A 24,817-nucleotide genomic window follows, 5' to 3' on the forward strand; every position below is an offset into this window, starting at 1 on the left:
GTCTAAGGCCTTTGGTGTGAGGCCAGGAATCACGGGGAATAGTCACACAGTAGGTCTCATTGGCAGCTTGGGAGAGTCCCATAATATTCCCTCTGCCTAGAAGCTCTGTCCCTCAGAAATCTAACTGGTTCCACCCCCAACCCCTTCAGATCCTATCACCTCAGTAAGCTAGTTAACAGAAAGTTCACTGAGGTTGGGGAGTTTATGCTTTTGATGGCCTCTGTCCCTGAGTCTGTCATTTCCCTGAGGTGTGGACTGGCTCTCAGGGCCCCTCAAGCACCTGAGTTCTGAAATTCTGACCTCTGAGAGGCTGAGTCTGTAGCTCTCAGAGACCCCTGTGAGCCTCATGCCCAGGGTTGGGGCCAGCTATGCACTCTGTGCTCAGTGACAAGGGGAGCCACAGCCCAAGCAGAGTGGGTACTAGAGGGACTGCCATGTTATCTGATCTATAGCTGCTCAATCTTTTAACAATATATGCTGGAGACATGTCCATGAAGGACGTCACTGAGGTGGGGGAAGAATGCAGCCGTTGTCTGGGCCCAGAAAACAAAGGCGGGTCTGTGCACACGTGGGCACTCCCGGCCCGGCTGGATCAGCTGCTCTTGCTTCCTCCTTTGCCATCACAATACAACTACAGAGATACAGCCCGCCCTTCAACCCCCGCCCCAGGAGAACCAGGCAATGGGATTTCTGCCCACTGGGTGCCCGCTGAGCAGAGCCAGCAACTCCGGCCTCCCAGCCCCCTTGGCTCCTGGTGAGTCTAGAATTTCCGTTGCCTGCCTCTCCCTGACCTCATTTGCTGTGCCCTCTCGTCTTCCTTTTCTCTTGTCCTCCCAGGCACACGTGGAGGGGCAGATCCAGGGTGATCTGGACTCTGCTGATTACCAGGGAGCCAAGGCTGGAAGCTGAGTCCTTATCTGCTGGGTGGTGGCCAGCTGTGGTGCAGGGTTTACCCCAGTGCTGGGGAGCAGCAGCTGTCCTGGCCTACCACCCTCACCCTAGACACTAGACAAGGGACGTTTCTAGTCACAGTCCCTACCATTGCCCAGCATGGGGACGAAGTGGGATCAGGGTGCGAGTGCCTGAGATGTGACCATAGGGACTCGGCATTCCAAGCAGCAGAAGTAGCACAGGCTAGGTCCTTCCGCCCTGAGTGTCTCAGTTTCCTTGATGATAGACATCTAGGAGAACGTTCTTATATGGAGGGCTGTTGAGAGCTCTGTGGACCTTGAAGCAGTCCTTGGCGTGGTTAGCTGAGAGTAAGCCCTGAAGCCACAATACGTGCACCGAGCATCAGCACCTAAAGCCCTTCATTTGTTCAACTGCTGAGTGCAGACATTCAGAATGCTCAATAAGTCAGTGAAGAGACAAAATCCCTCCAGCATATAGGTAATCTCCCTTCCTTCCTGCCTTCCTGCCTTCTTTCCTTCCTTCCCTCCTGTCCTTCTCCCTCCTTCCTACTTCCTCCTCCCTTCTTCACTTCCTCTTCCTCTTCTGTGTCTCCTCCTTCTTTCACAAGCTCTCACTCCTAGATGGAGAAAAGTGAGAACTGTGAGCCATATTAAATGAAAGGGCACCGTACATTAGAAGGGAGCTAGGGCTCAGGGCTGAGAAAGAGGGCTCCGGTGTCAGGCATCAGGAGCAGGAGTCAGTCAGAGGATGCAGTGCTGAGGCCCGGGGCTGTCTTTGGTGATGACATAAAGGTCTAAAGGAAATTTGGGAGGGAGCCGTGTGGGTGTCTGGTGGGGGAGAACTTTCTAGGTGGAGGGGGTACCTCGTTACTCCCTAGGGTGGGCAGCTTTCCTGTTGTGTCTGTAAATTGGGAGGACGGCCATTTCGCTGCATAGAGTGCAGGAGAAAGAACTGAAAGATCAGGATGAGGGCATAAAGCGATCTGATAGCATGAGACATTTGAAATAGCGTTATGTCTGCACTGAACGCCCAACAGGGCGGCTTACATAATGGTGCGTCGGATGCCAGGAGTTCGGCTTCCTTACACGGTGTCAAGGACTCCCCCAACAGGTTCTTCTAATTATTCTTGGTGTGTGTGTGTGTGTGTGTGTGTGTGTGTGTGTGTGTGTGTGTGGTTGTTGTTGTTGTTGTTGTTGTATGGACTTGGTACCCTCCCTCTTCCCACCTTTCCTGTTACCAAGTTAGATCTCAGCAATCTCTTGTCACTCTCTGGTTTACCTGCAACATTCCTGGCAGGCCGCTGTGAACTGGCAGCCCTGCCCCTTCCCGCACTGACTGACACTGAGAACATACAGGCTTCCTTATCTCTACCCTCCTCCCTGACCCCAGAGGCCCTTTCCTGACTGGGGTTTGTTTCTCCTCTCTCACTTGGCTCTGCCCTGAATTCAGCAAACACCCAACCCACTCATTCTCTTGATGGGTATGTAGAAGGTTCATCCCTAAAAACCCTATTCTTGCAAAAATCCAACAGGAATCCCCTCCTAATGATGGTCCTCCTGTTTCCGGTCCTGCTATGTATTGTCATTGGTTGGGAAAGTAACTTGGCAGAGCTATAAGGTTACAGATACCCTTTGATTTGGAAATTTCGTGTTTCGTGTTTCAGCTAAAGAGAATAAATCCGGTTAGAGAAATACCCCACATGGGCCCGGAGACGTTCAGTTGGTAGAGTACTCCCCCAGCATGCCGGAAGCCCTGAGGGATTGCCCACCTGTGATCCCGGCACTCTGGAGGTAGAGGCAGGATGACCAGGAGTTCAAGGTTACTCTTGGCTACTTAGTGAGTTTGAGGCCAGCCTGAGCTACATAAAACTTTGAGAGGGGGGTGGGGTGGGGTGGGGTGGGGTGGGGAGAAAAGAAGGCAGAAATTTAGAAAAGAAAGAGTGAAAAGCGAGTGTGAAGTCGTTCATGTAAATAAAAATGTGCATCTTAGAAATGTTTATGATATGGAACACAAAAATGGTAGCAATGACTAAGTATTTGCTAAGAACCAGGCATCATTAAGTGTTTACTAGTATTGTTTTATCCAGTCCTCTCCCTGTCTCTTTCTGGATTTTTTTTTTTTTTTTTTTTTGGTTCTTTTTTTTTTTCGGAGCTGGGGATCGAACCCAGGGCCTTGCGCTTCCTAGGTAAGCGCTCTACCACTGAGCTAAATCCCCAGCCCCTCTCTCCCTGTCTCTTTAAGGAACAATGATTATCTAACAGAGAACTACAACTGTCATGTGTTCAAGTGAGGGTCATGTGTTCTCTAGAGGAACAGACCAATATATTTTAATATATTAAAAGGGATCCACTGGACTTGTGGATTGTGGATATAGGTAAAATAGTGCCATACATTAGATCCAAGGCATATACAGCCTAAGGGAACGCCTGCCCAAGCCCTGCAAGCTACTGTACCTATCAGCACTGTAACTGTATCTTTAAAGGGCATTCTATCACTCTATCAAACTGTTTGCTTCAGGATGGTGGGGAACATCGTAGGGCAAATGAATCTCATAAGAATGAACCCACTGATGCACAACGTTAGCTGTAAAGCTGGTTCCCTGGTCAGAAGCAGTGTTATGTGGAGTAGTGTCAGGGGAGAAGCCATTCATTCCCTAAGCCTGGATCTCCCCATCATGGAGGATTAGTGTGTGTGTGTGTGTGTGTGTGTGTGTGTGTGTGTGTGTGTGTGTGTGTGTTTGTCTGTGTGTGTATGTGTATGTGTGTGTATGTGTGTGTATGTGTGTGTGTATGTGTGTGTGTATATGTGTGTGTGTCTGTGTGTATGTGTGTGTGTGTGTGTGTGTGTGTGTGTATAGTTTTATTTTATGTATTTGTTAAAACACCTTTATTGCTACTCAGGACAAAGGCAAAAGTCACCCTCTGTAAAAATTTGGAAGTACAGACATTTACAGAACTTCAGCTGAAGCTTCCTTCTGACCAGGAATGGAGTAAAGACAGAGAAAGGAAGAAGACAGTGGCCATCTTAGTCAAACTTAGCTGCCGTCCAGACATTGTCTTGTAGTGGTTACAGATTGTAGCTATTTCTGCAGAGTCTGTGGCCAGTGCAGGAACTTCATGCATTTGGCTATATCCCTGGGTGACTTAACACCAACCAGGTCAATGTCAGTCAACTTCCTGGCTGCCCAAACTCTTAAGTTCCTCTGGAAATCATTCCTAACTGTGGCAAAGTGGTAGACACTATAACAATAGGACAGTGATAGCGGTTGGTTTGGGAAAAGAGCTGACATGAAATTATGTTTCAGAAGTGAGCATCATTGAGAGAGAGAGGGTCTCACAACCACAGGAGCTGTGATCTGGCCTTGAGGTGAGAGAATATTATAAAGGGGTAGTACATCATATCTGCAATGACGTGATGGAGAGAGAGAGAGAGAGAGAGAGAGAGAGAGAGAGAGAGAGAGAGAGAGAGAGAAAGCGCCTTTAAAACCTGGGGAGAAGCCTTAAGAGGATAGCTTAAGATAACAGAGAATCATACATGGGATGAGGGGACATGCCCAGAGGGAGCCTGAGAGAGCATAGGGAAACACCTGACAATATCCTTTCAGGGCAACAGGACAGCCTGTGACACAGGAGGCATAGAGGGTAGAAGTATAAATAGGGGCTCTGAGGCCACAGATGTCATAGATTCTTTATGCCTCAGAGAGAAAGCTGCAGTGGGCGTGGCCTGATTCCTTCAGGTTTGGGGAATCTGGCTTCTTGTAGTGAGACACCATGCAGCTGGTCCCCCACATAAGTTATGGAGGTGTCCTTTGCCAAGCTGTCCCACTCGCTGAAAGCAATAACAGCAACTTTACTGAGGATTTGGTTTTGAACAGCAAATCTATTTAAGTATTCCATCTCCTCTGAGCCTTTGAATCTCTTCATCAAAACTAAGGCAGGGGCATTAGACCTCTCCAAGTTAACAGCAGGTCATCTTGTGACCTGTGTGTCAAAATCAACAGTCAGCCGCTTAAATAAGCTCTCGGTACACTCTCTCTCTCTCTCTCTCTCTCTCTCTCTCTCTCTCTCTCTCTCTCCCCTTAAAGCTTGGTACCTTCTCTTTTTAACACAAATTATTTTTTCTTGCAAGAATTCAATAGCAATCCCCAGGGCTAATGATGGTCCTCCTGTGCTCAGCGCTAAACAAGACATTCAGAACATTTACCTACCAACGTTCAGAGAACACTGTGGACGAGGAGGCAAAAGGAACCTAAGAGTCGGAGGATAAAGGAAGTGCTAGAAGATGCTGGACCAGCATGGACTGTGTCTCATGAACTCACAGTCACAGTGGTTACCTGCAGGAGACCCGAGCAAGACGGAACCCATTAACATTCCAGCACAGATGGGGGCTGGGCACATGTGGCCCAACTTCTAGGAGCTATTTGTAATGGCTGCTGGTGTTCTTCGGGTATGTAACCACTGACAAGGCACCTGTAATCGGACGGCCACTGGTGGGGGAATAGAGCCAAGAAGGGTTGGGGATACAGCTCAGTGGTAGAGGACCTGTCAAGCTTTTTATAAGGTACTAGATTCAATCCTTAATTAGTTAGAACAAATGTGTTATATCCATAGTGAACATTAGTCATAAAAAGGGAACATGATCTCGACACTTACTGCATTAGAGGAACTTACACGCTAAGTGCCAAACGCTGGGTGGAAAAGCCTTACTGTGTGCTTCCACCTAAGTGAGACATAATCTCTAAGATTTCTATGGAGAAGTACATTCGTGCTCATCTTGAGTTAAAGAGGTGATAGGATGGGCTGGGGAGCTAAGGGACACCTGACAGAGTGTCTCTGGTTTCTAGGTGTTCTGCCTCCTTCCTCCGACAGAGCAGCATCCAATCTCTCAGTGGATCCAACCCCTCTCCCAGCACCGTCTTTCAAGTGATTCACCCTTCTGTAAACCGACCGGGCAATTTCCTACCTCTGTCTTTTCTTCTTATTGTGTTCTCTGCTCCGAATGCCTGCTCTTCATTTCCTCATTAAATTGCCCTTTTCCTTCCATATCTAAACCTAATTCATCTTCCTTCCCTTCCTATCTGCTCCTCTACCCTGTGTTCCTCGGATCATCCAGCATCAGAGTATGGCTCCTGCCCTCAGAGGCTCGTTATTCTTTGTAGCTGCTTTACAGTGTTACCCATTCAGACCATTGTAAGCAGTTTTACTTCTCCAAAACATGTTGACTCTTTTAAGACCCAATATAATTACCAGAGTTTTTAGGATAAACACCTTAGGCCAGTGGTTCTTAACCCATGGGTCACAACTTTTTGGGAGGTCACATCTGAGATATTTACACTATGATTCCTAACAGTAGCAAGATTACAGTTATGAAGCAGCAACAAAATGATGTTATGGTTGGGGTCACCACAACCTGAGGAACTGTATTAAAGGTCGAAGCTTTAAGAAGGTCGAAGATCCCTGCCTTAAGCTCTGGCAGGCTCGGCAAGCTAGGCTCTGCCACCCATCCCCAGTAAACCAACTGAAGAGAGAGGAAAAGCAGAGCAAAGAGATTTAGTCAATATGGACACATTGAGAAGAGGAGCAAATAAAGTGGTCCTCAAGTTCATCCTCTAGAGTCAGACATAAGGTTCAGCTTCAAGTAGAGGCCAGAAGATTTGGTTAGCAAGCAATGGGGTGGGGGTGGGGGAGTGGGGGTGGGGGAGGGGTGGTCTGTGCAGGAAAGGGAGGGAGGAGGGACAGACAACACCAAGGATGTCAAAATTAATTTAAAGAATTAAACAAAAATGGCATCCTGCCCATCATTGCCTCAGCATTATGTCAGCTCTGGTCTGGCTGGCAAGGTGGTCTGGTAAATTGTCAGACTGTGTGCACTCCCTTCCTGGGAGGCAAGGTCCTCTTCTGACTCTCATGGGGCTTCGGCCTTCCCCTTTGGGTTGGGGGTAGTTGTTTCAGTAGTCTGCTAACGGAAGGGAGAGGCACTCGTACCTTTACACTTTTTTTTTTCCTGCCTGGATGATTACAATGTAACAACTAAACAGAAGGGAAAGGCACTTGTACCTTTGTACTTTTTTTCCTGCCTGGATAATTACAGTGTAACAGTCTGTATCATCTCCGGGTTCCATGGAACACGAACATGTGGAGAACCTCGTTTCTATCAACGATGGCCTGAGCATTTTCCTTACTTGTTGGGCTGTGCTTCCCAGAACTTCACATGACAAGTTTGAAACTCCAGATGTGCTTGTAAAGATAGTGTGCCTCTTTACAGTAGTTCCCTGTCCTCCTTTAAAGCTTTTCCAGCCCATTCATTTGCATGGGGCTGCTGTGTTTATTGCTCTCGTCTGCATTTGAGTCTCCCTGTATCTTTCCTTAGGTCAGTTCCAACACTATTAAATGTCAGGAGAACGGCTCACCACCCTGAGAGCAAGTTGACTTTGTCCCTCAGTGCCTAAGGACTGCAGAGGGAGTAAGGGAAACCCAGAATCCTCAGCTCCTGTGATCTGTTCAGCTGAGCCCCACAGTGAGCTTTCTTTCTTAAATCTTGCTTTTCTGCTCGACATAAAAACCCTCCAGCCCTTAATAGCTATATTAGTAAGTTGCAGAGAGTAAAGGTGGATCTTTGAGCAGAAAACCGTTTTTCTTCTGTGTGACTTTCAAAGGTCTGCTGTCCTTTTGCCCAGAATTCTGTATGGGCAGTGGCAGCTTGTTTTCCAGAGGGACACATCTCCACCGGCCCTTGGCTGGACACCAGGCGATAGCTCACTTTTATAGAAGGGAAGATGAAATAAGAAGTCCTGGACTGCAGTGTCTGGCCACTTCGTTCAACTAAAATTGAACGAAGAATTCCTGCCTTATTTAGGGGTTAGCGAAATGTTCCTGTATTTTGAAGAAATTGCTTCATCTTTTAGATCTTCAGTGTCTTCCATGATTGTCAAATACCCTTCAATTGTTTACCTTTGGTTGGGGCTGATCGGATGGTTCAGTGGGTAATCGTGCTTGCTGCCGAGCCTGTTGACCTGAGTTCAATCCCCAGGCCCTACATGGTAGGAGAGAACCAACTCCTGCTTCGTGGGTTACTTGTTACTTTATGTCTCTCCTCGGCTGCCATCTGATCCTTAGCAGGCACACAGAGAAGATAAGAGTTTCCATTCTGTAAAGGGAAGCTCTGTTTATGCTTGAAACTATGTATTTTATTTATGTTTACCTGATTAATTACTGACTCTGCAAGGCATTGTAAGATGTGGTCTATGAAACTTCTTGTAGCCTCACTTGCTTCAGAAAACAAATGAAGCTCTTAATTCAGTTCTTATGCCAGAATGTAAACTTCGTAAGGCCCTAGTACAATCCTCCCTTGTCCCCCCTCCCTCCCCCCTCCTCCCTCCCCCCTTCCTCTCTCTTGTCTCCTCTCCTATCTGCAAACCTCCCCTCCTATCTTCCCTCTCTTTTTAAAAAGTATTAGACGGCGATTTATTTATTTTTAGCTCATGTGTATGGTGTTTTGCCTGCCTATTTGTCTGTACACCAGGTGTAACGTACCAGAGGCCAGAGGAGGGTGTTCTATCTTCTGGAATTGGAATTACAGACAGTTGTGAGCCACCATGCGGATGCTGAGAACTGAGTCAGGGTCCTCTGTAAGAGCAGTCAGCACTCTTAGCCACTGAACCATCTGTCCTTTCCCCGCTATCTCCTCTTTGAACTAAGTTCTCCTTTGAAGCTTTCCATTCTGTGTGATGTCTGAACTCTGCCCCACTCTCCAAGGGTGCTGATGAGTTAGCTTACTTCTGACCCTTTCAAGTCGCATTTCCTGAGTCTAAGAAGTACATGATTACAAGAGCCTTAGAGACGACTGAGTGCCGACACTTAGGATTGCAAGCAGGCAGAGCGTTTGTTAGGGCTTGATTTTAAGGACGTTTTCAGTATGACACAATGTACATCTCAGAATCATGGACTGCATTTCAATTTTGAAGGGAGACTCCTTTAGGATACACAGTTTGGTAGGGAGAAAGGCTTGAAATCACAGGGGGCTTTGGCTGTATATGACTTTCCCATTACAGCTGTAACAAATGATCACAAATTTAATGACTTAAAACAACACAAGCATATCAGTTTACAACTTTGTAGGCTGGGTCTCACTGGGCTGAAGTGGAGGCGCCAGCAGGCTTGTCTTTTTTTTTTTGTTTTTTTTGTTTTTGTTTTTTTAATGGAAAAGAATTAGATTGCCTGTTTTCTCCAGTGTTGGACAGCCATCTGTATTTTCTGTGTATGGTCTCTTTCTCCACCGTCAAGGCAGAGTGTTGCTTCTCCATGACCATCCATAGTCTTGTCTCTCTCTGCCTCCCTCCTCCCCTCCGAGATCCTCACAGTGACCTTGACATCTTTATAGTCAGTATAACCTTCTCATTTGAGGATCATCTGATTATCAACTTTAATACCTTAATCCCCATAGCTATGCAATCCTCATATTCACGGGGTCTGTTAGCATGCAGACATCTTTGAATGTCACCACTGTGTCTGTCGATCCTAAAAATAGAATTCCCAGTGTGGCAGAGTTTGTGAAAAATCAGGGTTGGGAGGAAACATGAAAGAAACCAGTCATAAACTAGCTTCTTTTTGAGTTGTGACCTTTTCGCGTTGTGTGTTAGACAAAGGGGTCAGAGAGCAGCAAGTGAGTATTTGCTGTCCCATTGGATATCATGGGCATCCAGAAGTGTTTACAGAGAAGGCACTGTCTGTACTGTCCATGCAAAACACTCCTCGGGAACCCCCTGGGCTAAACACAACTGGAAGGAAAACTGCTAATAGTTGGTGGGGGTGTGTGGGAGAGAGAGAGAGAGAGAGAGAGAGAGAGAGAGAGAGAGAGAGAGAGAATGGGTTGCAAAGCAGTCTCAGAGAAGACTCCATTTGCAGCTTTGAAGGGAGCAAGGAGCCAGACGTTTGTTGAAAGGATTGGTGTTGGGATGCATGACTACAGGTGCTGGTGCTAAAATACATCATTTTCTCTACCTTCTCTGCTCTTGGTGACTGGACATCAATAGCCTACTTGTGGGCCTCACTGTTTGTAAAGCAGAATTAACAGATATGCTGTAAATATTAAGAGAAAATAGCATACAGAATTGAGCCTTTGCCCAGGACTTGCTGATGGCATCCTCCTTCCCCACCATAATGCATAGGTTGCACTATAGTTGACAAGTGTATTTTGCAGCTGCTTTTTATAAATGTAAGGAAACAGAAGGCTGACACCGTGAGCAGGGAGCAGAAAGGAACCAACCAAGTCAGGCATCCAGCAAACAGTAAGGACTGTGCCAGGGCCTCTCCGGTGCACCTACCCTCTGCCCCATCTATCATTCGAGACTGTGTACTCCTAAGTTGCTCTACCCAGGACACTACACGCACGAGTCTAGACATTGTTCAGATAATGCAAAAGAAATCTAGCACAAGCCAACAGTGGTGTCTCTGCAAGCCAGCCCTGCCAGCCAAGGGAGCCCTGCAGCCTCTAGGTAAGGGGTGGGGGATGGGGTAAGTAGCTCCCTGTAAGCAGCTGACTTTTGGGCCTGCTTAGGCCAGTTGCTCCCTTCTCCAGTAAATCAGACTTTAGAGTAAGCAAAGGAAACACTGACACACATCCACTCCGAACAGCACAGAGGAAGAGCCTTTGCCTTGTCTTTAAAGGGCACCTTAGTACCTGCCAGCCGCATGCGTGAAGCCCTTTGTGTGGTAGCCATGGTGCCTGCCCTGTAATCTCACTTAATCCTTATTTAACCCTCAGGGCTCTGCCCACTTTACATATTGGGAAAGAAAGATGCAGAAGTGAAGAGAAGGTTGTTGTAGGTCACAGGGAATAAACAGCCGAGGCCGAGTGTGAGACTGGTTCGATCCGGACGGTTTGCTCCCACTGTCCAGATGTATGTGGACATCTTTCTGGAATCAGTTCTTTTCTTCTTTCTTAAGGCAGAGTTTCTTGTTGGTGTTTCTGCTATGCTGTGTACTCCAAGTTATCCAGACAGTCTTCTGCCTCTGTATCCTGTCTCGCTGTAAGACTGCTAGGACTACAGATGTGAAACCATCTTTATCTGGCTTTGTCCAGGTCACCAGACTTACCCAGCAAGCGCTTTTACCTACAGAGCCATCTCTAACCCTCCCTGACCCTTTATTCGATATACACACGTAATAGATGCTGTTGTGTGTGCAGGACTGCGTTTGATTGGCTTTGGGAAGCGAATTCAAGGCTAAGCTGCACGCTACCCAAACCCTCAAAGCCAAAGCTGGGAGCACGAGAAGGCCTGGCTCTGCAGTGGTACCCACGCCTGTGTCCTGTCCCACGTGGGCCCAGCCTAAATAACGCACTGATTCCCCTTTCTGTGTGTGGCTCCAGGTGTTGTATTTAACTTTAAGAGGTGAGACACTGCAGTATAAATGTGGCCATATGTCAGGTGTGCGAGCACATGTGTGCATACGCATGTGTACCCATGTATTTATGTGTAAAAGCCATCTCTCAGTGCCAGCTAAAAATAAGAAGCAGTGTGTCTGTGCTGGAAATTGAGGGCACCATATGCTTGCATTTCTAGGTCTTCCTGAGAATTATATAACTGCCCCCAAAGCTGAGAGGGCAGGATCAGGGCCAGCCGTGGGACATATTTCTAATGAGAAATGCCGAGGAAGGCCTGACCTTGAGGAGAATGAGCTTGCCAGCCCATGGAATGTTCCCAGCCTTGGGCTTTAAACAACAACGTATTCAGAGGTTGAGTGCTCTGCTGAAAGCAATCTGTCCCCTTGCTTTGTTTTGGGGACTTATCAAGGTGAACCCTGGCCCTTAGAGGCACTGGATATCGAGTTTAGAGCTGGGCACTGCTGTCAGAAATCTTCTCAGCCATCTCTAATTAGCAGGCTCTGGGGCCGCCCAGGGTCACACAGTCCAGGCAGAGGAGAGACAAGCAAGAGTTCTAGTCTCCCCACTCCCAGAAAAGTACCCCAGAAAGGCATCCTGGGAGAAGAGAAGCAGAAAGGTTTTCTGGGAGAAGAGCCATGGGAGGCAACATAGCCAGCAACAAAAGCTTATCAAGGGCTCCCTCTGTGCTGGCCCTCCACAGGGGGGAGGTACCTGATTGCTGCAGACCCATTGTGGGCCTCTGCGGCATTCTTCCCTAGAAAAGCCTCCCTCAATAACCTCTATTTCTGCTTTCTCTTACTTGACTAAGTCCCTAGTACAGAAATCTGGGACTTAAAGTTGACTTTTCGAACAATGGATCATGAATCACCTGTAGCCTATATGTTTGGTGTAGTGGGTGATATTCACCATGTAAAAAATACAGCGAGAAATTTGATTAGACTAGACTAGAATAGGGTGTAACCAAGGGCACGGGGGATAAACAAAAGTAAGTGTGGTTCCTGTTATAGTCCTGTGAATGTGGCACCATGATCTAAAAAGTAATTTCTGTTTCTCCTTTCAGTACTAGGGATTGAACCCAGGGCCTAGGCAAGCACTCTACAAAGTGTTTATAGGTGAAATGACAAACTCAGAAAGAAGTCATGATAGACAGACATAAACAGACAAATAAAGATAGACATGATGCCAGTGATCATTCAGAGTAGACGATAACATATCTGTTTCATAACCATCTGTGTTTCCGTGTCCTGTCAAAAATGTTTTATAATTAAAAAAATTAAAATCACACACAAACAGAAAAACGTTCATGTTGCAAAAATACATTAAAATGATGATGATGATGATGATGATGATAAATATAAACAACCACCAAGGGAGCTAAAGAAATAGCTCAGTGGTTAAGAATGTTTACTGATCTTACAGAGGACCCAGCTGGGCTCCCAGACCCCACATAGCAGTTCACAACCATCTATGACTCGGGTTCCAGAGGATTCAACATCCTCTTCTGGCCTCAGTGACTCTGCACACAAGTGGAACACAGACATAATTTCAGGCAAAACACTCATCCACATAAAATAAAAATAAATAAATCTAAAAAAAAAAAAAAAAGAAGGAGACAACAAATCACTTGGGCCTATACGTCCAGGGGATCTGATGCCCTCTTCTGGCCACCATGGGTATCTGCACACATGGGTGCACATAACCTCATACAGTCACAAGCACATGTTATGTTTAAAAAGATAAATATCAAATCAAATTGGTTAAGATAGGTCACACAGGGGTTGGGGATTTGGCTCAGTGGTAGAGCGCTTGCCTAGGAAGCGCAAGGTCCTGGGTTCGGTCCCCAGCCCCCAAAAAAAGAAAAAAAAAAGATAGGTCACACAGCACAGCACTATAGAGAGCTTGTTCTGCATGTGTGTAGCCCTGGATTTGATCCCTAGCAAAATTCAGCAGCTCTCCCTGGGGTTGTTATAAGAGTGAGAGTTTGGCAAGATAGAGAAAAATAGCAAAAAGAACTGGAGAAAGATTTGGCCTTCCTACATTCCTTCAACTCCCCCACCCCCACCCCATATAGCATATATCAGGGGGACACAGGTCAGATTAAGGGACAAAAAGCCAGCAGGGGCTTTTCAGAATCTACCATTTTTTCTTAAGAGGCCTCCTTCAGTCCCAGAGCATGGTCTGGCTTTTCCTTTAGGAGCAGCCTTTCGTGCACTTACCACCCATCATCTTGAGGCATGATCATGGCTCTGTCTTCCCCACTATACTGAGCAGCATGTTTGTGCCTCTGTGTCCACAGCCTGTGACACAGTGTATTCTGTAAGAGTTGTATAGTGAGAGACAGTCCGTGCTGGTCACTTGTTATCTGTGTTGCCTTATGGTGTTTTAAGGGGGAAGGAGTGTCTCCATTTGACCCACAAGAGGACAGAGGCCCAGAGAGGCCAAATATCTTAAAGTCACACTATTAAGTGGAAATAGAGCTAGGATCCAGTCTGTCCATAGAGCCAGTATTCTTAGCCACTGCACCATATTGTCCTGAGGGAGGGAGGGAAGCCACTGGAGTTTAGAAACCCTGGATTCTCTTGGTGAGGTTGATGATATATGTTCTGGGTGTTGTGTGGCTGAGAAGGGAGGGGCATGGTCAGGGACATTGAGAACGGAAGAGACGAGTATAGCACAAATAGCCACAGATGGCCTCCAAGTGATTATGGTCCAGGCTAAGCAGCTTCCCTAAATTGTTAAGGGGCTGATTGGCTGAGGCTCAATCCCTTCTCAGGAGAAGCATAAAGGTCTCTTCCCTTCAATCTCCCCAATTTCTTTTCCATTTTGAGGTAGGATATCATGTAGCTCAGGCTGGCCTCTCACTTTCAAGGATGACCTTGAACTCCAGATGCCTCTACCACTGTGTGTTCATTGCTCCCATCACAGGTGTACCCCAGCACCTGCAGCTTCTAAACTGTTCTTAATCACTGGCTCTCCGTTAAGGGTGATTGGGTGATTTTGTTCTCTAACACACATCCGGTGATGCTAACACATCTGGTGATGTCTAGAGATAATTTTCACAGTCACAATGTGGATAAGGTTATGTGCTGGTCGACCTTAACTTGACCATCTTGAGACATGTATAGAAGATTGGTAATAAGAGTGTCTGTGAGGATGTTACCAGTGGGTAGGGGGAACTGCTCTGAATGTGGGTGGCATCATCTCCTAGGCTGAGGACCTAGAATAAAAGAGGAATAAAAGAGGAAGGAGGAAGAAGCCCCACAGCACAGCATGCTGTTCTCTCTATGACTTGGCGACTTTGTCTCTCATGCTTTTCCATCACTAAACACTGCCTTGCTATGGCTGAGAAGCATGGAAGCTGGCTTCATGAGGGCCAGAGTGAACCTACCTACCTACACACACACACACACACACACACACACACACACACACACACACACACACACACACATACACGGATGTTGACAAAGACCAGGGGTGCTGGTAAACATGGTATGGGGCATGGGCTACAAGAGAAGAATCCTCCACAAAGGATTTTCCCCAAATTATTAGCAAGGCCAAGACTGAAAAAGCCTCCTCAAACCATTCTTTCTTGTTTGTTTATTTGGTCTTAGGTTTTATTTGTTTAATTTTGGAAGATATGCCTATTTAAAATAGAACTTAAACTGAAGCATGAGAAAGACACTGACAGTATTTATTGCACATTAATCTTTACTTACTGAATGTGTTATGACCAGTGCAAATAATTCTTTTTTTTTTTTTTTTTTTTTGGAGCTGGGGACCGAACCCAGGGCCTTGTGCTTGCTAGGCAAGCGCTCTACCCCTGAGCTAAATCCCCAACCCCCAAATAATTCTTAAACGAAGGATATCACGTTAGGTACCATTGGGTTTGAGAAATGGCAAAATACAATGCAAAATATAGTATACACAGTTAACACACATAATAATGAAATGAAGCAAATGGTTATACCTTTTCAATTCATACACATTTACTTTGTTAAGACAATATCTTAATGGAGCCATTTTCATGGTATAAAAATATCCTGCCTTCTCAATCACTTGATGAATAATTGGCCAAAGTCCCAGTGGTATAGATTTAAGGAAGACCCTTTCCGTCTTTTGGGAGAAATATTTAAATAGATCTCAGGTAGTTAATTATGTGTTAAGGTAGTTTAGATTGCCAAGTGTTAAAATTCTGGGTAGTTCGTTACCACACAATCATACCCATCTTAGTAAACATATTGGTTTATTAAAGCTGGCTTGCTATTTCCTCTCCCTTTATTTCTTACCGTCTTCATCTATAATATAGTCACATATAGTGTTTGCAGGACTGCAAAATTCCAAGTCCAGTTGATAAGGAAATGGGAATGGGAAACTTTCACAAGATCCGCTGTAGGCATAAATCTTTTGCAACCTACTTTCAATAAACATTCAACCTTTCCTTTTGCCCACCGCCCAGCAGAGGCAGTGGAAGAGAACAGTATTAGGATATGGGGGTGGACCTGTTAGCTACTGGGAGCAAGCTTGATCCTTCTCAGTGCTTCAGTCCCACAGCAAACACCAAGTATGACTCAGCAGCTGCAGACCAGGCCTCTCGGCAGGCAGGCAGACACCGCACGCGAACCAGCAGCTGGCATTCAGTTCTGAAGAAACCGCAAGACTCTCCAACTGAGGGGAGGCTGCAGAAGCCACAGGAACCTCATGAGCAGCTCTCGGGCGAGTTTCTCTCCATGGTGACATTACCACAAGTGGAGCTCAACAACACTATGTGAGGCGGACCTATAGGAGCATGTCATTATTAGTGAAGAATAGCGAGGCGGAACAAACCAAACCAATGCTCAGTGCTCGTCTCCCACTGTCTGTGGAGTCATATTTATTCTCCTTCATCTGAGGTCCTTTCATGTGTTTGTTCTATCAAAACATCCTTTCACCCGTGTGCCCCAGCAAAACACCATTTGACATGGCTGACTTTTCGAAGAAACTAGGAATTTCTACTTCAGTCCAAATAACAAGCTCTGGGCTACCACCGGCTGTGAAGGGAGAAGCAGCGTTCTCCAGAGATGAGATCCATCATAAGTGGTCAGGCCTACGGCCATATGAAGACAACACAGGCAGCAATGAGTGGATTCAGCGTGTTGTCCACGTGCACACCTTCATGTTCCATATACATATATATGTAAAAATAATGATTATGGAAGGAGAGGTCATGGATTTGATAGGCAGGGGATGTCACCTGGTTGTCCTGAGACTCATTATGTAGATCAGTCTGAACTCAAATTCATAAAGATTTGCCTTTGTCTGTCTTCCAAGTGCTGGGATTAAAGGCATGTGCTACCATGCCCAGAAAAAAAGTCTAGTTTAAAAAAAATATTTATGAGGGGGTGAGCATGTACATGCACCGTAGCACATAGTGTGCATGCCAGGTGCCTCAGTGGTTAGAAGAGGATGTCAGATCTGGAACCAAAGGTACGGGTGGTTGAGAACTATCATGTGACTGCTGGGAACTGGACATGGGTCCTCTGCAAGAGCCACGAGTCTTCTTAATGGCTGAATCATCTCTACAGCTTCCCTTAAAACATTCTGTACATGGAATATGCTTCTGAAATTTCATCCACTCTGCTTCTCCAAGTGCCAGCCTCTCAGCTTCCAGAGGCTCTGAGTCCCAGGACTTGGCACACACAGGATGCTGAAGAGTGGCTCCTGAGTGCTGGGCAGTCTCATGCAATGGCATTTATTTGATGGCTTGCCGCAGCCACCCCACTGCGTTTCCACTTTCTGGTGCTCAGCCCCATCGGTGTGCTAGCTGGCATTTTACAGCTGCTCTGGGGGGAAGCCCATTTTGTCCAGTCTGTGGTATTTGACAATTTCCATGGTGTAACTCTTCCAACCTTTGCCAATCTTGCGTTACCAAGGTGAAGTTTGCTGGCTTGCAAAATTCATAAAACTAAATAAAACAAATGAGCTGCTGCCGGCGCAAGCTAGCTCCCCCGCCCCACTGTTTAATCTTCTACCGTCTCTCTTCAGCCACACGAAAGCTTCATCTATGGAGCCAATGGCTTGGTGAAGTCAAAGTTGACTCTTCACTCTCGTAGTAGTGCGACACACTGAGCAGTCCCACGCTGGGAATCTCACATCCCACCACAACCCCACAACTCAGGACTCAGCCACCTTCAGTTCTGTGGTTTCCCCTCCTCCTAGGCTGACTTCTCAGACTCCAGGAATCACTTGGAGAGCTTAAAAGAAGTTTCCCTCCCTGCCTCACTGCCTCCTTCCCTCCTCCCTGAGCCCCTCCCCTCTCCTTTCCAGTCCCCCACCCCCTTCATCCCTTCCTAGTCAAGGTACACAGCACAGGATGCATCTTAAACTTCCTATGCAGCCCATGAATGTGCAATCCCCCTGCCTCAGTTGCCCACGTTCTGGAACTGCTGGTGTTTACCATCCCACGTGGCTAAGAAAGTTCATGGTCTAGCAAGTCCACAGGTGTTGCAGATACTGGCAGACTCGATGGTTTTGAGAGCATTGCCTTAAGGCAAAGGCTCTTAGCATTGGCTTCACATTGGCTGAAGTACCCTGGGAATTTTAATAGGTTCTGATGCTTGGCTTCCACTTTCCAGAGCTAAATTTCTCTGTGTGGTTTCAGGGTGCTTTCAAAGAGGAACCTGTGCTAAGGAGCACCGCCGTTCCCCCCACCCCCACCCAACCCGAGACGTGCAGCTGTTGGGTCTTGTGATGTGAGCGTTGCTGTAAAAGGCACAGGTGCTGACGATGGATCCAGTCATCGACGGGGGCGGATCTAGTCCCGAGGACTCTGCGTTTATGAGTGAACTAATCTGTGGATGGATTCGGAATATGGTGGTGTTATGGAGAGGCGGTGAAAACTTCTAGATATGGGACCTAATTGAAGAAATAGGTGACAGGTGGTGTATTTTTAGGGGCTGTATGTTGCCTTACCTCTTCCTCAATCTGTATCTTGTCAGCTGAGGAAGACTGGTTTGGTATTAAGTGCTTCCCTCTATGTGACAAGAACACACCTTGACCTCTGGCCCACAGCAATGGAGTCAGTTGGGGATTGGAACCCTGAAACCATGAGCCACAATAAACCCTCCCTCCGTCCATCATGTCAGGTGTTCTGTCATAGGCACATGGAAAGATGACTACCGAGGTGAAGGGGACGATAGTGTTGTGTGAAAGGGCATCCTAGGTAGGGTTTCTAGTGCTGTGAAGACAGCATGACCTCGTAGCAACTCTTAATTGGACTTAATAAGGCACTTAATTGGCTTACAAGTTCACAGGTTTAGTCCATTATTGTTACGGTGAGAAGCATGGTGGCTCGCAGACAGACACGCTGGAGAGGTAGCTTAGAGTTCCGTATCTGAATTGGCAGGCAGCAAGAAGAGAGTCAGCCACTGGGTGTGGCTTGAGCATTTGAAACCTCAAAGCCTGCCCCCTCCCCACCTCTAGTGACACACTTTCTTCAACAGAGCCACACCTACACCAACAAGGCCACACCTCCTAGTAATGTCACTCCCTATGAGCCTATGGGCTAACGTTTTCTTTCAAACCACCACCAAAGGCTTGTGGTTGAGCCAGGGAGTGATACATGTGTTAGCTCACATCCCATTGCCTCAAAGAGTCCCTTGACTGACCCTCCAGGAGGGTGGGAAGTGCGATTCAGCCGGCTGCTGCAGAAGAACAGGGATGTGGCTATCTGGTTGCTAGCTAGCATCGCTGCTGCCGTCTGGGAACAAGCGCATCTCGGATCCTACACTGTGCTATGTTAGAGCGCGGGAGAGTTCAGATGTAGGGTGAGCACGTCAGGTTAAAACGACCAATGGTGATATGAAATATTCTTATACGCATGCCCAGATGGAGCCTATGTCAAAACCACGTTCCACAGACAGTGCTCAATACTTCCCCATCCACTCCAGTCACTCGCTTTTCCCGGCTTCAGTTTCTCACTGTGAAGTGTCTACTTGTATCTGGTTCCTGGGATTCCACATGGTAAACTCCCACGGGCGGTGATGCAGGCAGAGCAGCCGCTCAATGGATGCTGGCTCCCCTCCCCCGTGGGTGCCAGGGCTGAGGAATGGAAACAGATGGCCCAGGGACACACAGGCACACGGGGCAAAGAGCTGGCTTTGAGGCTTTCACTGTCTGCTTTGGTGTGGGGGGAGACTCACCCCAGAGGACTCTCACTGTAGTAAAGGGAGAGTGTACGTTTCCAGGGCAACGGTTGGCACCCATGCCCTTCCTGTCTGTCACTCCAGGAAAAAGTTTTAAACCTTGCTATAGGTTTTTTTAGTGGATCCATTATTCGTACTATAAAAGGATTCTTCAAGTATCGAGCAGCCTCTTTAGACATTTCTGCTTTCCTACACACAGATTAACTACACTGAGTCAGAGCCCTAAATGGAGAAAGGGAAGGGAAGGGAGGGCAGAGGGGACAGGCAGGAGGGAAGAGGAAGGGACCTCTGCCTTTCAGAAAAGCTGGTCTGAAAGCCACAGTGTTTAAAAAATTACCGCCATTGTGAGCTGCGGCAACAACAGAACAGACATGTAAAACTCTGACAACTAGGGGACCGGTTAGCAATGCTGAAACCCAGAAACTATCCTCTGCAACCTGTAGGAGGAACCAGACCTGCCACCTTCCCTGGGAAGCTGCCCCAGACAGACTGCCCTGGGGCCCGATGGGAGAAGCAGGCTGAGCTGCTCTGGATTATAGCTGCCTGCCTTCACGCTTCCTGGTTACCCGCTTCGCAGCCAGATTACTCAGGTCCTGGGGGCAAATTCATTTGAGTAACTGTTCAACAGCTTGCACTCGGTTTCCGAGAAACTTTCTGCGCTCGGGTTTGAATGCCAGCTCTAACCTCCCCTGTTCTTTGTTCCTCATAAAAGCGCTGCCCTTCCCAGGCCCTGGGCCTCAGCACTGCTCTCTACCACAAGGTCAAAACTTGCCAAGCATCTGGGGTGCCAGAGTCAAAGCATTAGCATCCCACATGGCGTGCTGGGTGTCCTGGGTATGGGCTGGGGAGGTGGATGTGTCACCTTTAGTCACTTGTCAGTGGTATGGCACAGGGAAGTCACCTCGCATCTCTGAACTTCCGGTTGTTGCTTGCTTCACTAGCAGATGGTTATTATTTAGAACATTGCCTGGCCGGTGATAAGTTCGATGTATAAGTAAGAGTTGCACTAAGTAGGAACGCCAAACTTTCCCTAGTTTTACCTTTGCTGAAACGGGTTGGGGGAACTTTTATCTAACTTTATGAAGGCCCAGCCACATGCAAGCCCTTTCTGCGGTTTATTTGATCTCTGCAGCAACCTTGTGAGGAGTGGGTAATGGCCGTGGCACACTCTATGGGGAGAGAGGCCTATAGAGCCAGTGACTTACCTAGGAGAGCTGAGGAGCCAATACCTCGATGCCTACCCAGAGATACCCCGCTTCCAGATGCGCAGGAGAACTGTCCCCTTCCCATAGGCGTATGTGCGTGCGTGCGTGCGTGCGTGCGTGCGTGCTTGTTGTCTGTGTGCCCAACAGGAGGCCCTGTCTCTGTGAACATCACGACATGCTGTGTTTGCACCTCAGGGGAGTGGTTTGGGGGAAAGTGTGATCCTGCCCCCAGATTTGCCCTTTGTCTTCCCTTCTGTGCTACATGGGACTCTGGGCTTGGTCTCTTTGCCCTTCTCTTTGAGTAGAGAGTTCTGGCCACTGTGTGACACTGAGAAGCACTGAGCTGAGCACAGAGTTCCGAGTGGTAGGTGACTACAGAACACATTAGCAACTGTAGTTAGAATTGGTTATGAGGCACAAGTCAGCCATCTGATGGGCCAGACCATCCTCACTGGGGAGAGAGGGGTTCTCATGAGATCCTGTGACACCCAGATCAACCACAATGCTCTGGAACCCGCAGTCCAGGGTGCAGTGCCTTTACTGATGCCTCTGTACCTCTTAGATCTTGTCTTCTTCATGACTAAGACGTGGTCCCCCACTCTAACTCCATATCTAGCTTTAGATATCTGCTTGTCCTTCTGATTTCAAACTCTGATTTCAAACATCGGTGTTGAGAGAGAGGGACCGTAAGCCTAGATCACAGGCTGGTGGCACCCTGGGCTTAGATCAGATAGGCTAAGCTCTTCCCTTTGGGAGATAGTGGCACCAGTGACCCTCCGATTTAAAATTATGGCTGCATAGGCATGGTGTACTTTCTATGTTATATACTGTAATTATGTACATATGTAATTATGCAATATACAGAACTACGATATATATATAATTACATAATTATATAAATATACACACACACTCATACATACAGATATATAAATGAGGAGAAGTCATTCAATTACTAAGCAGCCATACCTGAATCTGGGCTGAAAACGCAAAGCCTGTGTCCTTGGCCACCTTACTGATGCCCACATCCTGGCGATTGCCTCAGCATGGGAGGAGGTCTCTAGAGCTTCAAAGTTTTTGGCTTGGGAACAGGTAATGGACACATCACTGCCTAGATTATGTTCTTTCTGCAGGTACTCAAATAGGTTTGCCCTTTACGTAAACTGTCTAATTCCTGTGGACTGTCTAATTCCCGAATACACGAACATGTCCAAGATTCAAGCAGATTTAGGGAGGAACAATCAGCTTAAAGGTGTAGATCACCCCAGCAGGAATACAGAGCCAGGAGAGAGAAGGGTAGGAGGCTATTCCCATGAGGACCAAGGAGCAAGGAGCTGGTAGAGAAGAGGGGCTTGAGTGAGCCAAGATGGCTCTAGGACAGGAGCTGTTCTGGAAGTGAGTGGTACGGCATGTGGCATGTGTGTCACTGAGGGTACAGAGGATTAAGGAGTGTCCATTACTGGACGGTCTGCTCAATGTGATTTCAGTCACATGGTTTCAGTGGGCTGCTGTCAAGGGAAGAGGGAGGAAGCACTTTCCCATTGGGAAGTGAGCAAAGAGAGGAAAAGAAGTCATTGTTCTTCTTGGGCCTTTGTTTGTGGCCTACAAAAAGTGTGCAATGGCCACAGGGAGGGGTGGGAGCTCAGGACCTACAAGGCCAACAAGACTCACATTCAGAGGCTTAAAGGACCAGTAAAGGAAATGGTGCACGGGCCAAAGCCTTGGGGACCACTCTAGAGGGTGGTCAGAGAAGGCTCAGATGCCCATCTGTAGGGCACAGACAGTTGACTGGTCACTGACGTCATCCTTAGAAATTGTTACTATGAGGAGATTCCTCATAGCTCATGAAGCCTGAGTGTGAGGAGGATAGCCTAGTGCTCAGTTTCACAAGGGTGGGAAGCCCCAGCCACTAGATTTGTTTTTGGCAATAGCTTGCCCTGAACTCAGGCTACTTAACTTCCTAGAACAGAACAGTAGAGGGGCTCTGGCAGGCAGCAAGCAAGCCGTCCTCCAGGGAGGGCCTAAGGTTTCAGGCTGAGTCAGATCCTTAAGTAGCCCTCACCTTCGTCGTCAGTGTACTCTCACTGGCCAACACCCTGGAGTGACAGAAAATGAACATAGAGTGTTAAGGTTGGGACAAACAAGTTGGGGGCAGTCTAAGGTCACAGAGAAGTCTCCTCTAGAGGACACCCCAGGGCAACTCATTAACCTTGGTGGGGAGCCTTCTAATCCCAGGGTCTCATCTTTCCTCCCAGTTTAGATGTTGCTTTGAGAGACAATTCTTGTTGAAGATGACTTGCTTGCAAACAGTGATTGGTAAAGAGCCCAAGGCAGGAGATGGACTAAGATGCTCGTCCCAGGCTTGAAGTTCTAGTGGTAGCAATGGGGTTTGTGGCATTTGCTCACCCATGCACACTTCAGAGCAGCACGGAAACATGACTAATGGGTTCGACTTCTCAGAAGAACACATAGATCATCTGGTAGATGAAGGTCAGTGTTTGGAACCAGAGGTGAACATAGCTTCCCTCGGGAGTGGCAATGAAAGAGTTAACAGCCCTGTTTAGCACTCCACGTGACCTCAGAACCTTTCATGTTTCCTCAAGGCCTCTTGGCACATAACTGCTTCCTAGAACTGGTGCTGGTGGTGCTAATTTAGGGAGGAATTTATGGACTGAGTACCAGACCACACAGGCTTGACAGCCATGCAGACTTTCCCATTTAGAACAAACTGGCTCTGAGGCACTTGGAGCTGTGCTGGATTAGGAGAGCAAGCAGGAAGGCCTGAGGGACTGAGATTTGCATAGGCCTTGGATGAGGTCAGGAATTCTTCCAGGTGAAGTGTTCCTCACTAAGAAGCCAAGAGCCAAGGAACAGGTGGGGTTATGGCTATGGTAACCAGGGCCGTGTCCAGGAAAATGGGTCAGGGAAGCTCATGTATCTGAAGAATAGGAACAGTTTCCTCCCGGCCCCTGGCTCTCCGATGTGGGTGTCAGTCACCTGGGGAGCTTATTAAAGTCTGCCGACAGCCTTGTCAGGGCTGGGCTGCCTCTCCTAACAAGGCCCAGGAGATGCTTCAGAGCTGATGGCCTGGGGATCCGCCAGTGGAAACACTGCGGTGCTCCTCACATACAACCTCTGCCCAAGAAGCACAAGGACTCGAAGTGAATTCCGTTATAATAGCCATCTTTATTTGTAAAAATCCAGATATAAAACGTAATCTTTCAGTCTTTCCAGGTTTTCCTTTTTTACAAAAACAAAAAGGCACATATAAACCTTCCCCGCTGTCGTCCCCGTCCACGGTGTTTTTCGGGCAGCCCTCCCCCCGCCCCCCATTACAGCTACATGCTTCATTCCAGGACGTCTGGATCCCCACATGCTTTGGTGCTTTCCTACCAGGGTAGAGTTCCGAGCTCCAAGACTTGAAGTACACAAAGGGGGGGTAGGGGTAGGTGCAGTGTGTGGCACAATGTTCCACGGCGTGCAGGGCAGTGGGCTAGTAGTAGGTTTCCTTCTCCACCCAGCCTGAGAGAGACAGAGAGAGAGAGAGGGACATATGTAGTGAGTCCACTTTTGGGAAAAACCAGGACAGTGACTCCCTAAGGATAATTGTGTGTGTGTGTGTGTGTGTGTGTGTGTGCGCGCGCGCATGCACATGCGTGCCCGCTCACACATATGCATGTGTGTACCCCGGACCTCAGATGGAGCTAATTAACTCTCTCCAGGAATACTGTGTTATTATTTGGTTTATGTCCAGGGTGTCTTTACATTTGCTTTGCACTTGTTAAGGTCTTAAAATCCACGATGCGTTTCTACCTTAGTTCAGTTCTGTCTGTGGAAGCCACATCTGTAACCTGACATGGGAGGGTGTCCAGCCTGCCTGTTGGCCCACTTACCGCCAGGGCGTCGCCTGATGATGAGCTTCCGCACCTCGTCATACACGAAGATGAGAAGGGAGTAGGGGAAGGCACAGAACCACCAAGTAGGTCTGGAAATTAAATCAGCGCCAAGTCAGACAACACAAGAAACAAGTCAAAGGAAGACAGAGAAGGCGTACATCTTCTCCAAAGTGACCAGAAAACCATCAGAAAGCTGACCACAGGCACACTTAACTATGGATTCATTCACAAAATTAAA

General features: G+C 47.5%; 1 protein-coding gene and 1 long non-coding RNA gene across 2 annotated transcripts in view; one reads left to right on the plus strand and one right to left on the minus strand.

Moving 5' to 3' along the window:
* The first annotated feature begins 600 nt into the window (after positions 1-600).
* Positions 601-18,413, plus strand: LOC147996461 (uncharacterized). Its single transcript, XR_015672368.1, has 3 exons — positions 601-754; positions 5,041-5,358; positions 17,936-18,413. It is a non-coding gene; the product is annotated as an uncharacterized LOC147996461 (long non-coding RNA).
* A 5,436-nt stretch (positions 18,414-23,849) lies between these two features.
* Atp1a1 (ATPase Na+/K+ transporting subunit alpha 1) overlaps positions 23,850-24,817 on the minus strand; it is a 28,132-nt gene continuing 27,164 nt past the window's right edge. Inside the window, 2 exon segments of the mRNA NM_012504.1 lie at positions 23,850-24,205; positions 24,577-24,668. Of these exon segments, the coding sequence (NP_036636.1) occupies positions 24,177-24,205; positions 24,577-24,668 (121 nt within the window). The 3' untranslated portion in view covers positions 23,850-24,176.

Source organism: Rattus norvegicus, chromosome 2 (assembly GCF_021556685.1).
Source record: "Rattus norvegicus strain SHRSP/BbbUtx chromosome 2, alternate assembly SHRSP_T2T, whole genome shotgun sequence".
Taxonomy (NCBI): Eukaryota; Metazoa; Chordata; class Mammalia; order Rodentia; family Muridae; genus Rattus; species Rattus norvegicus.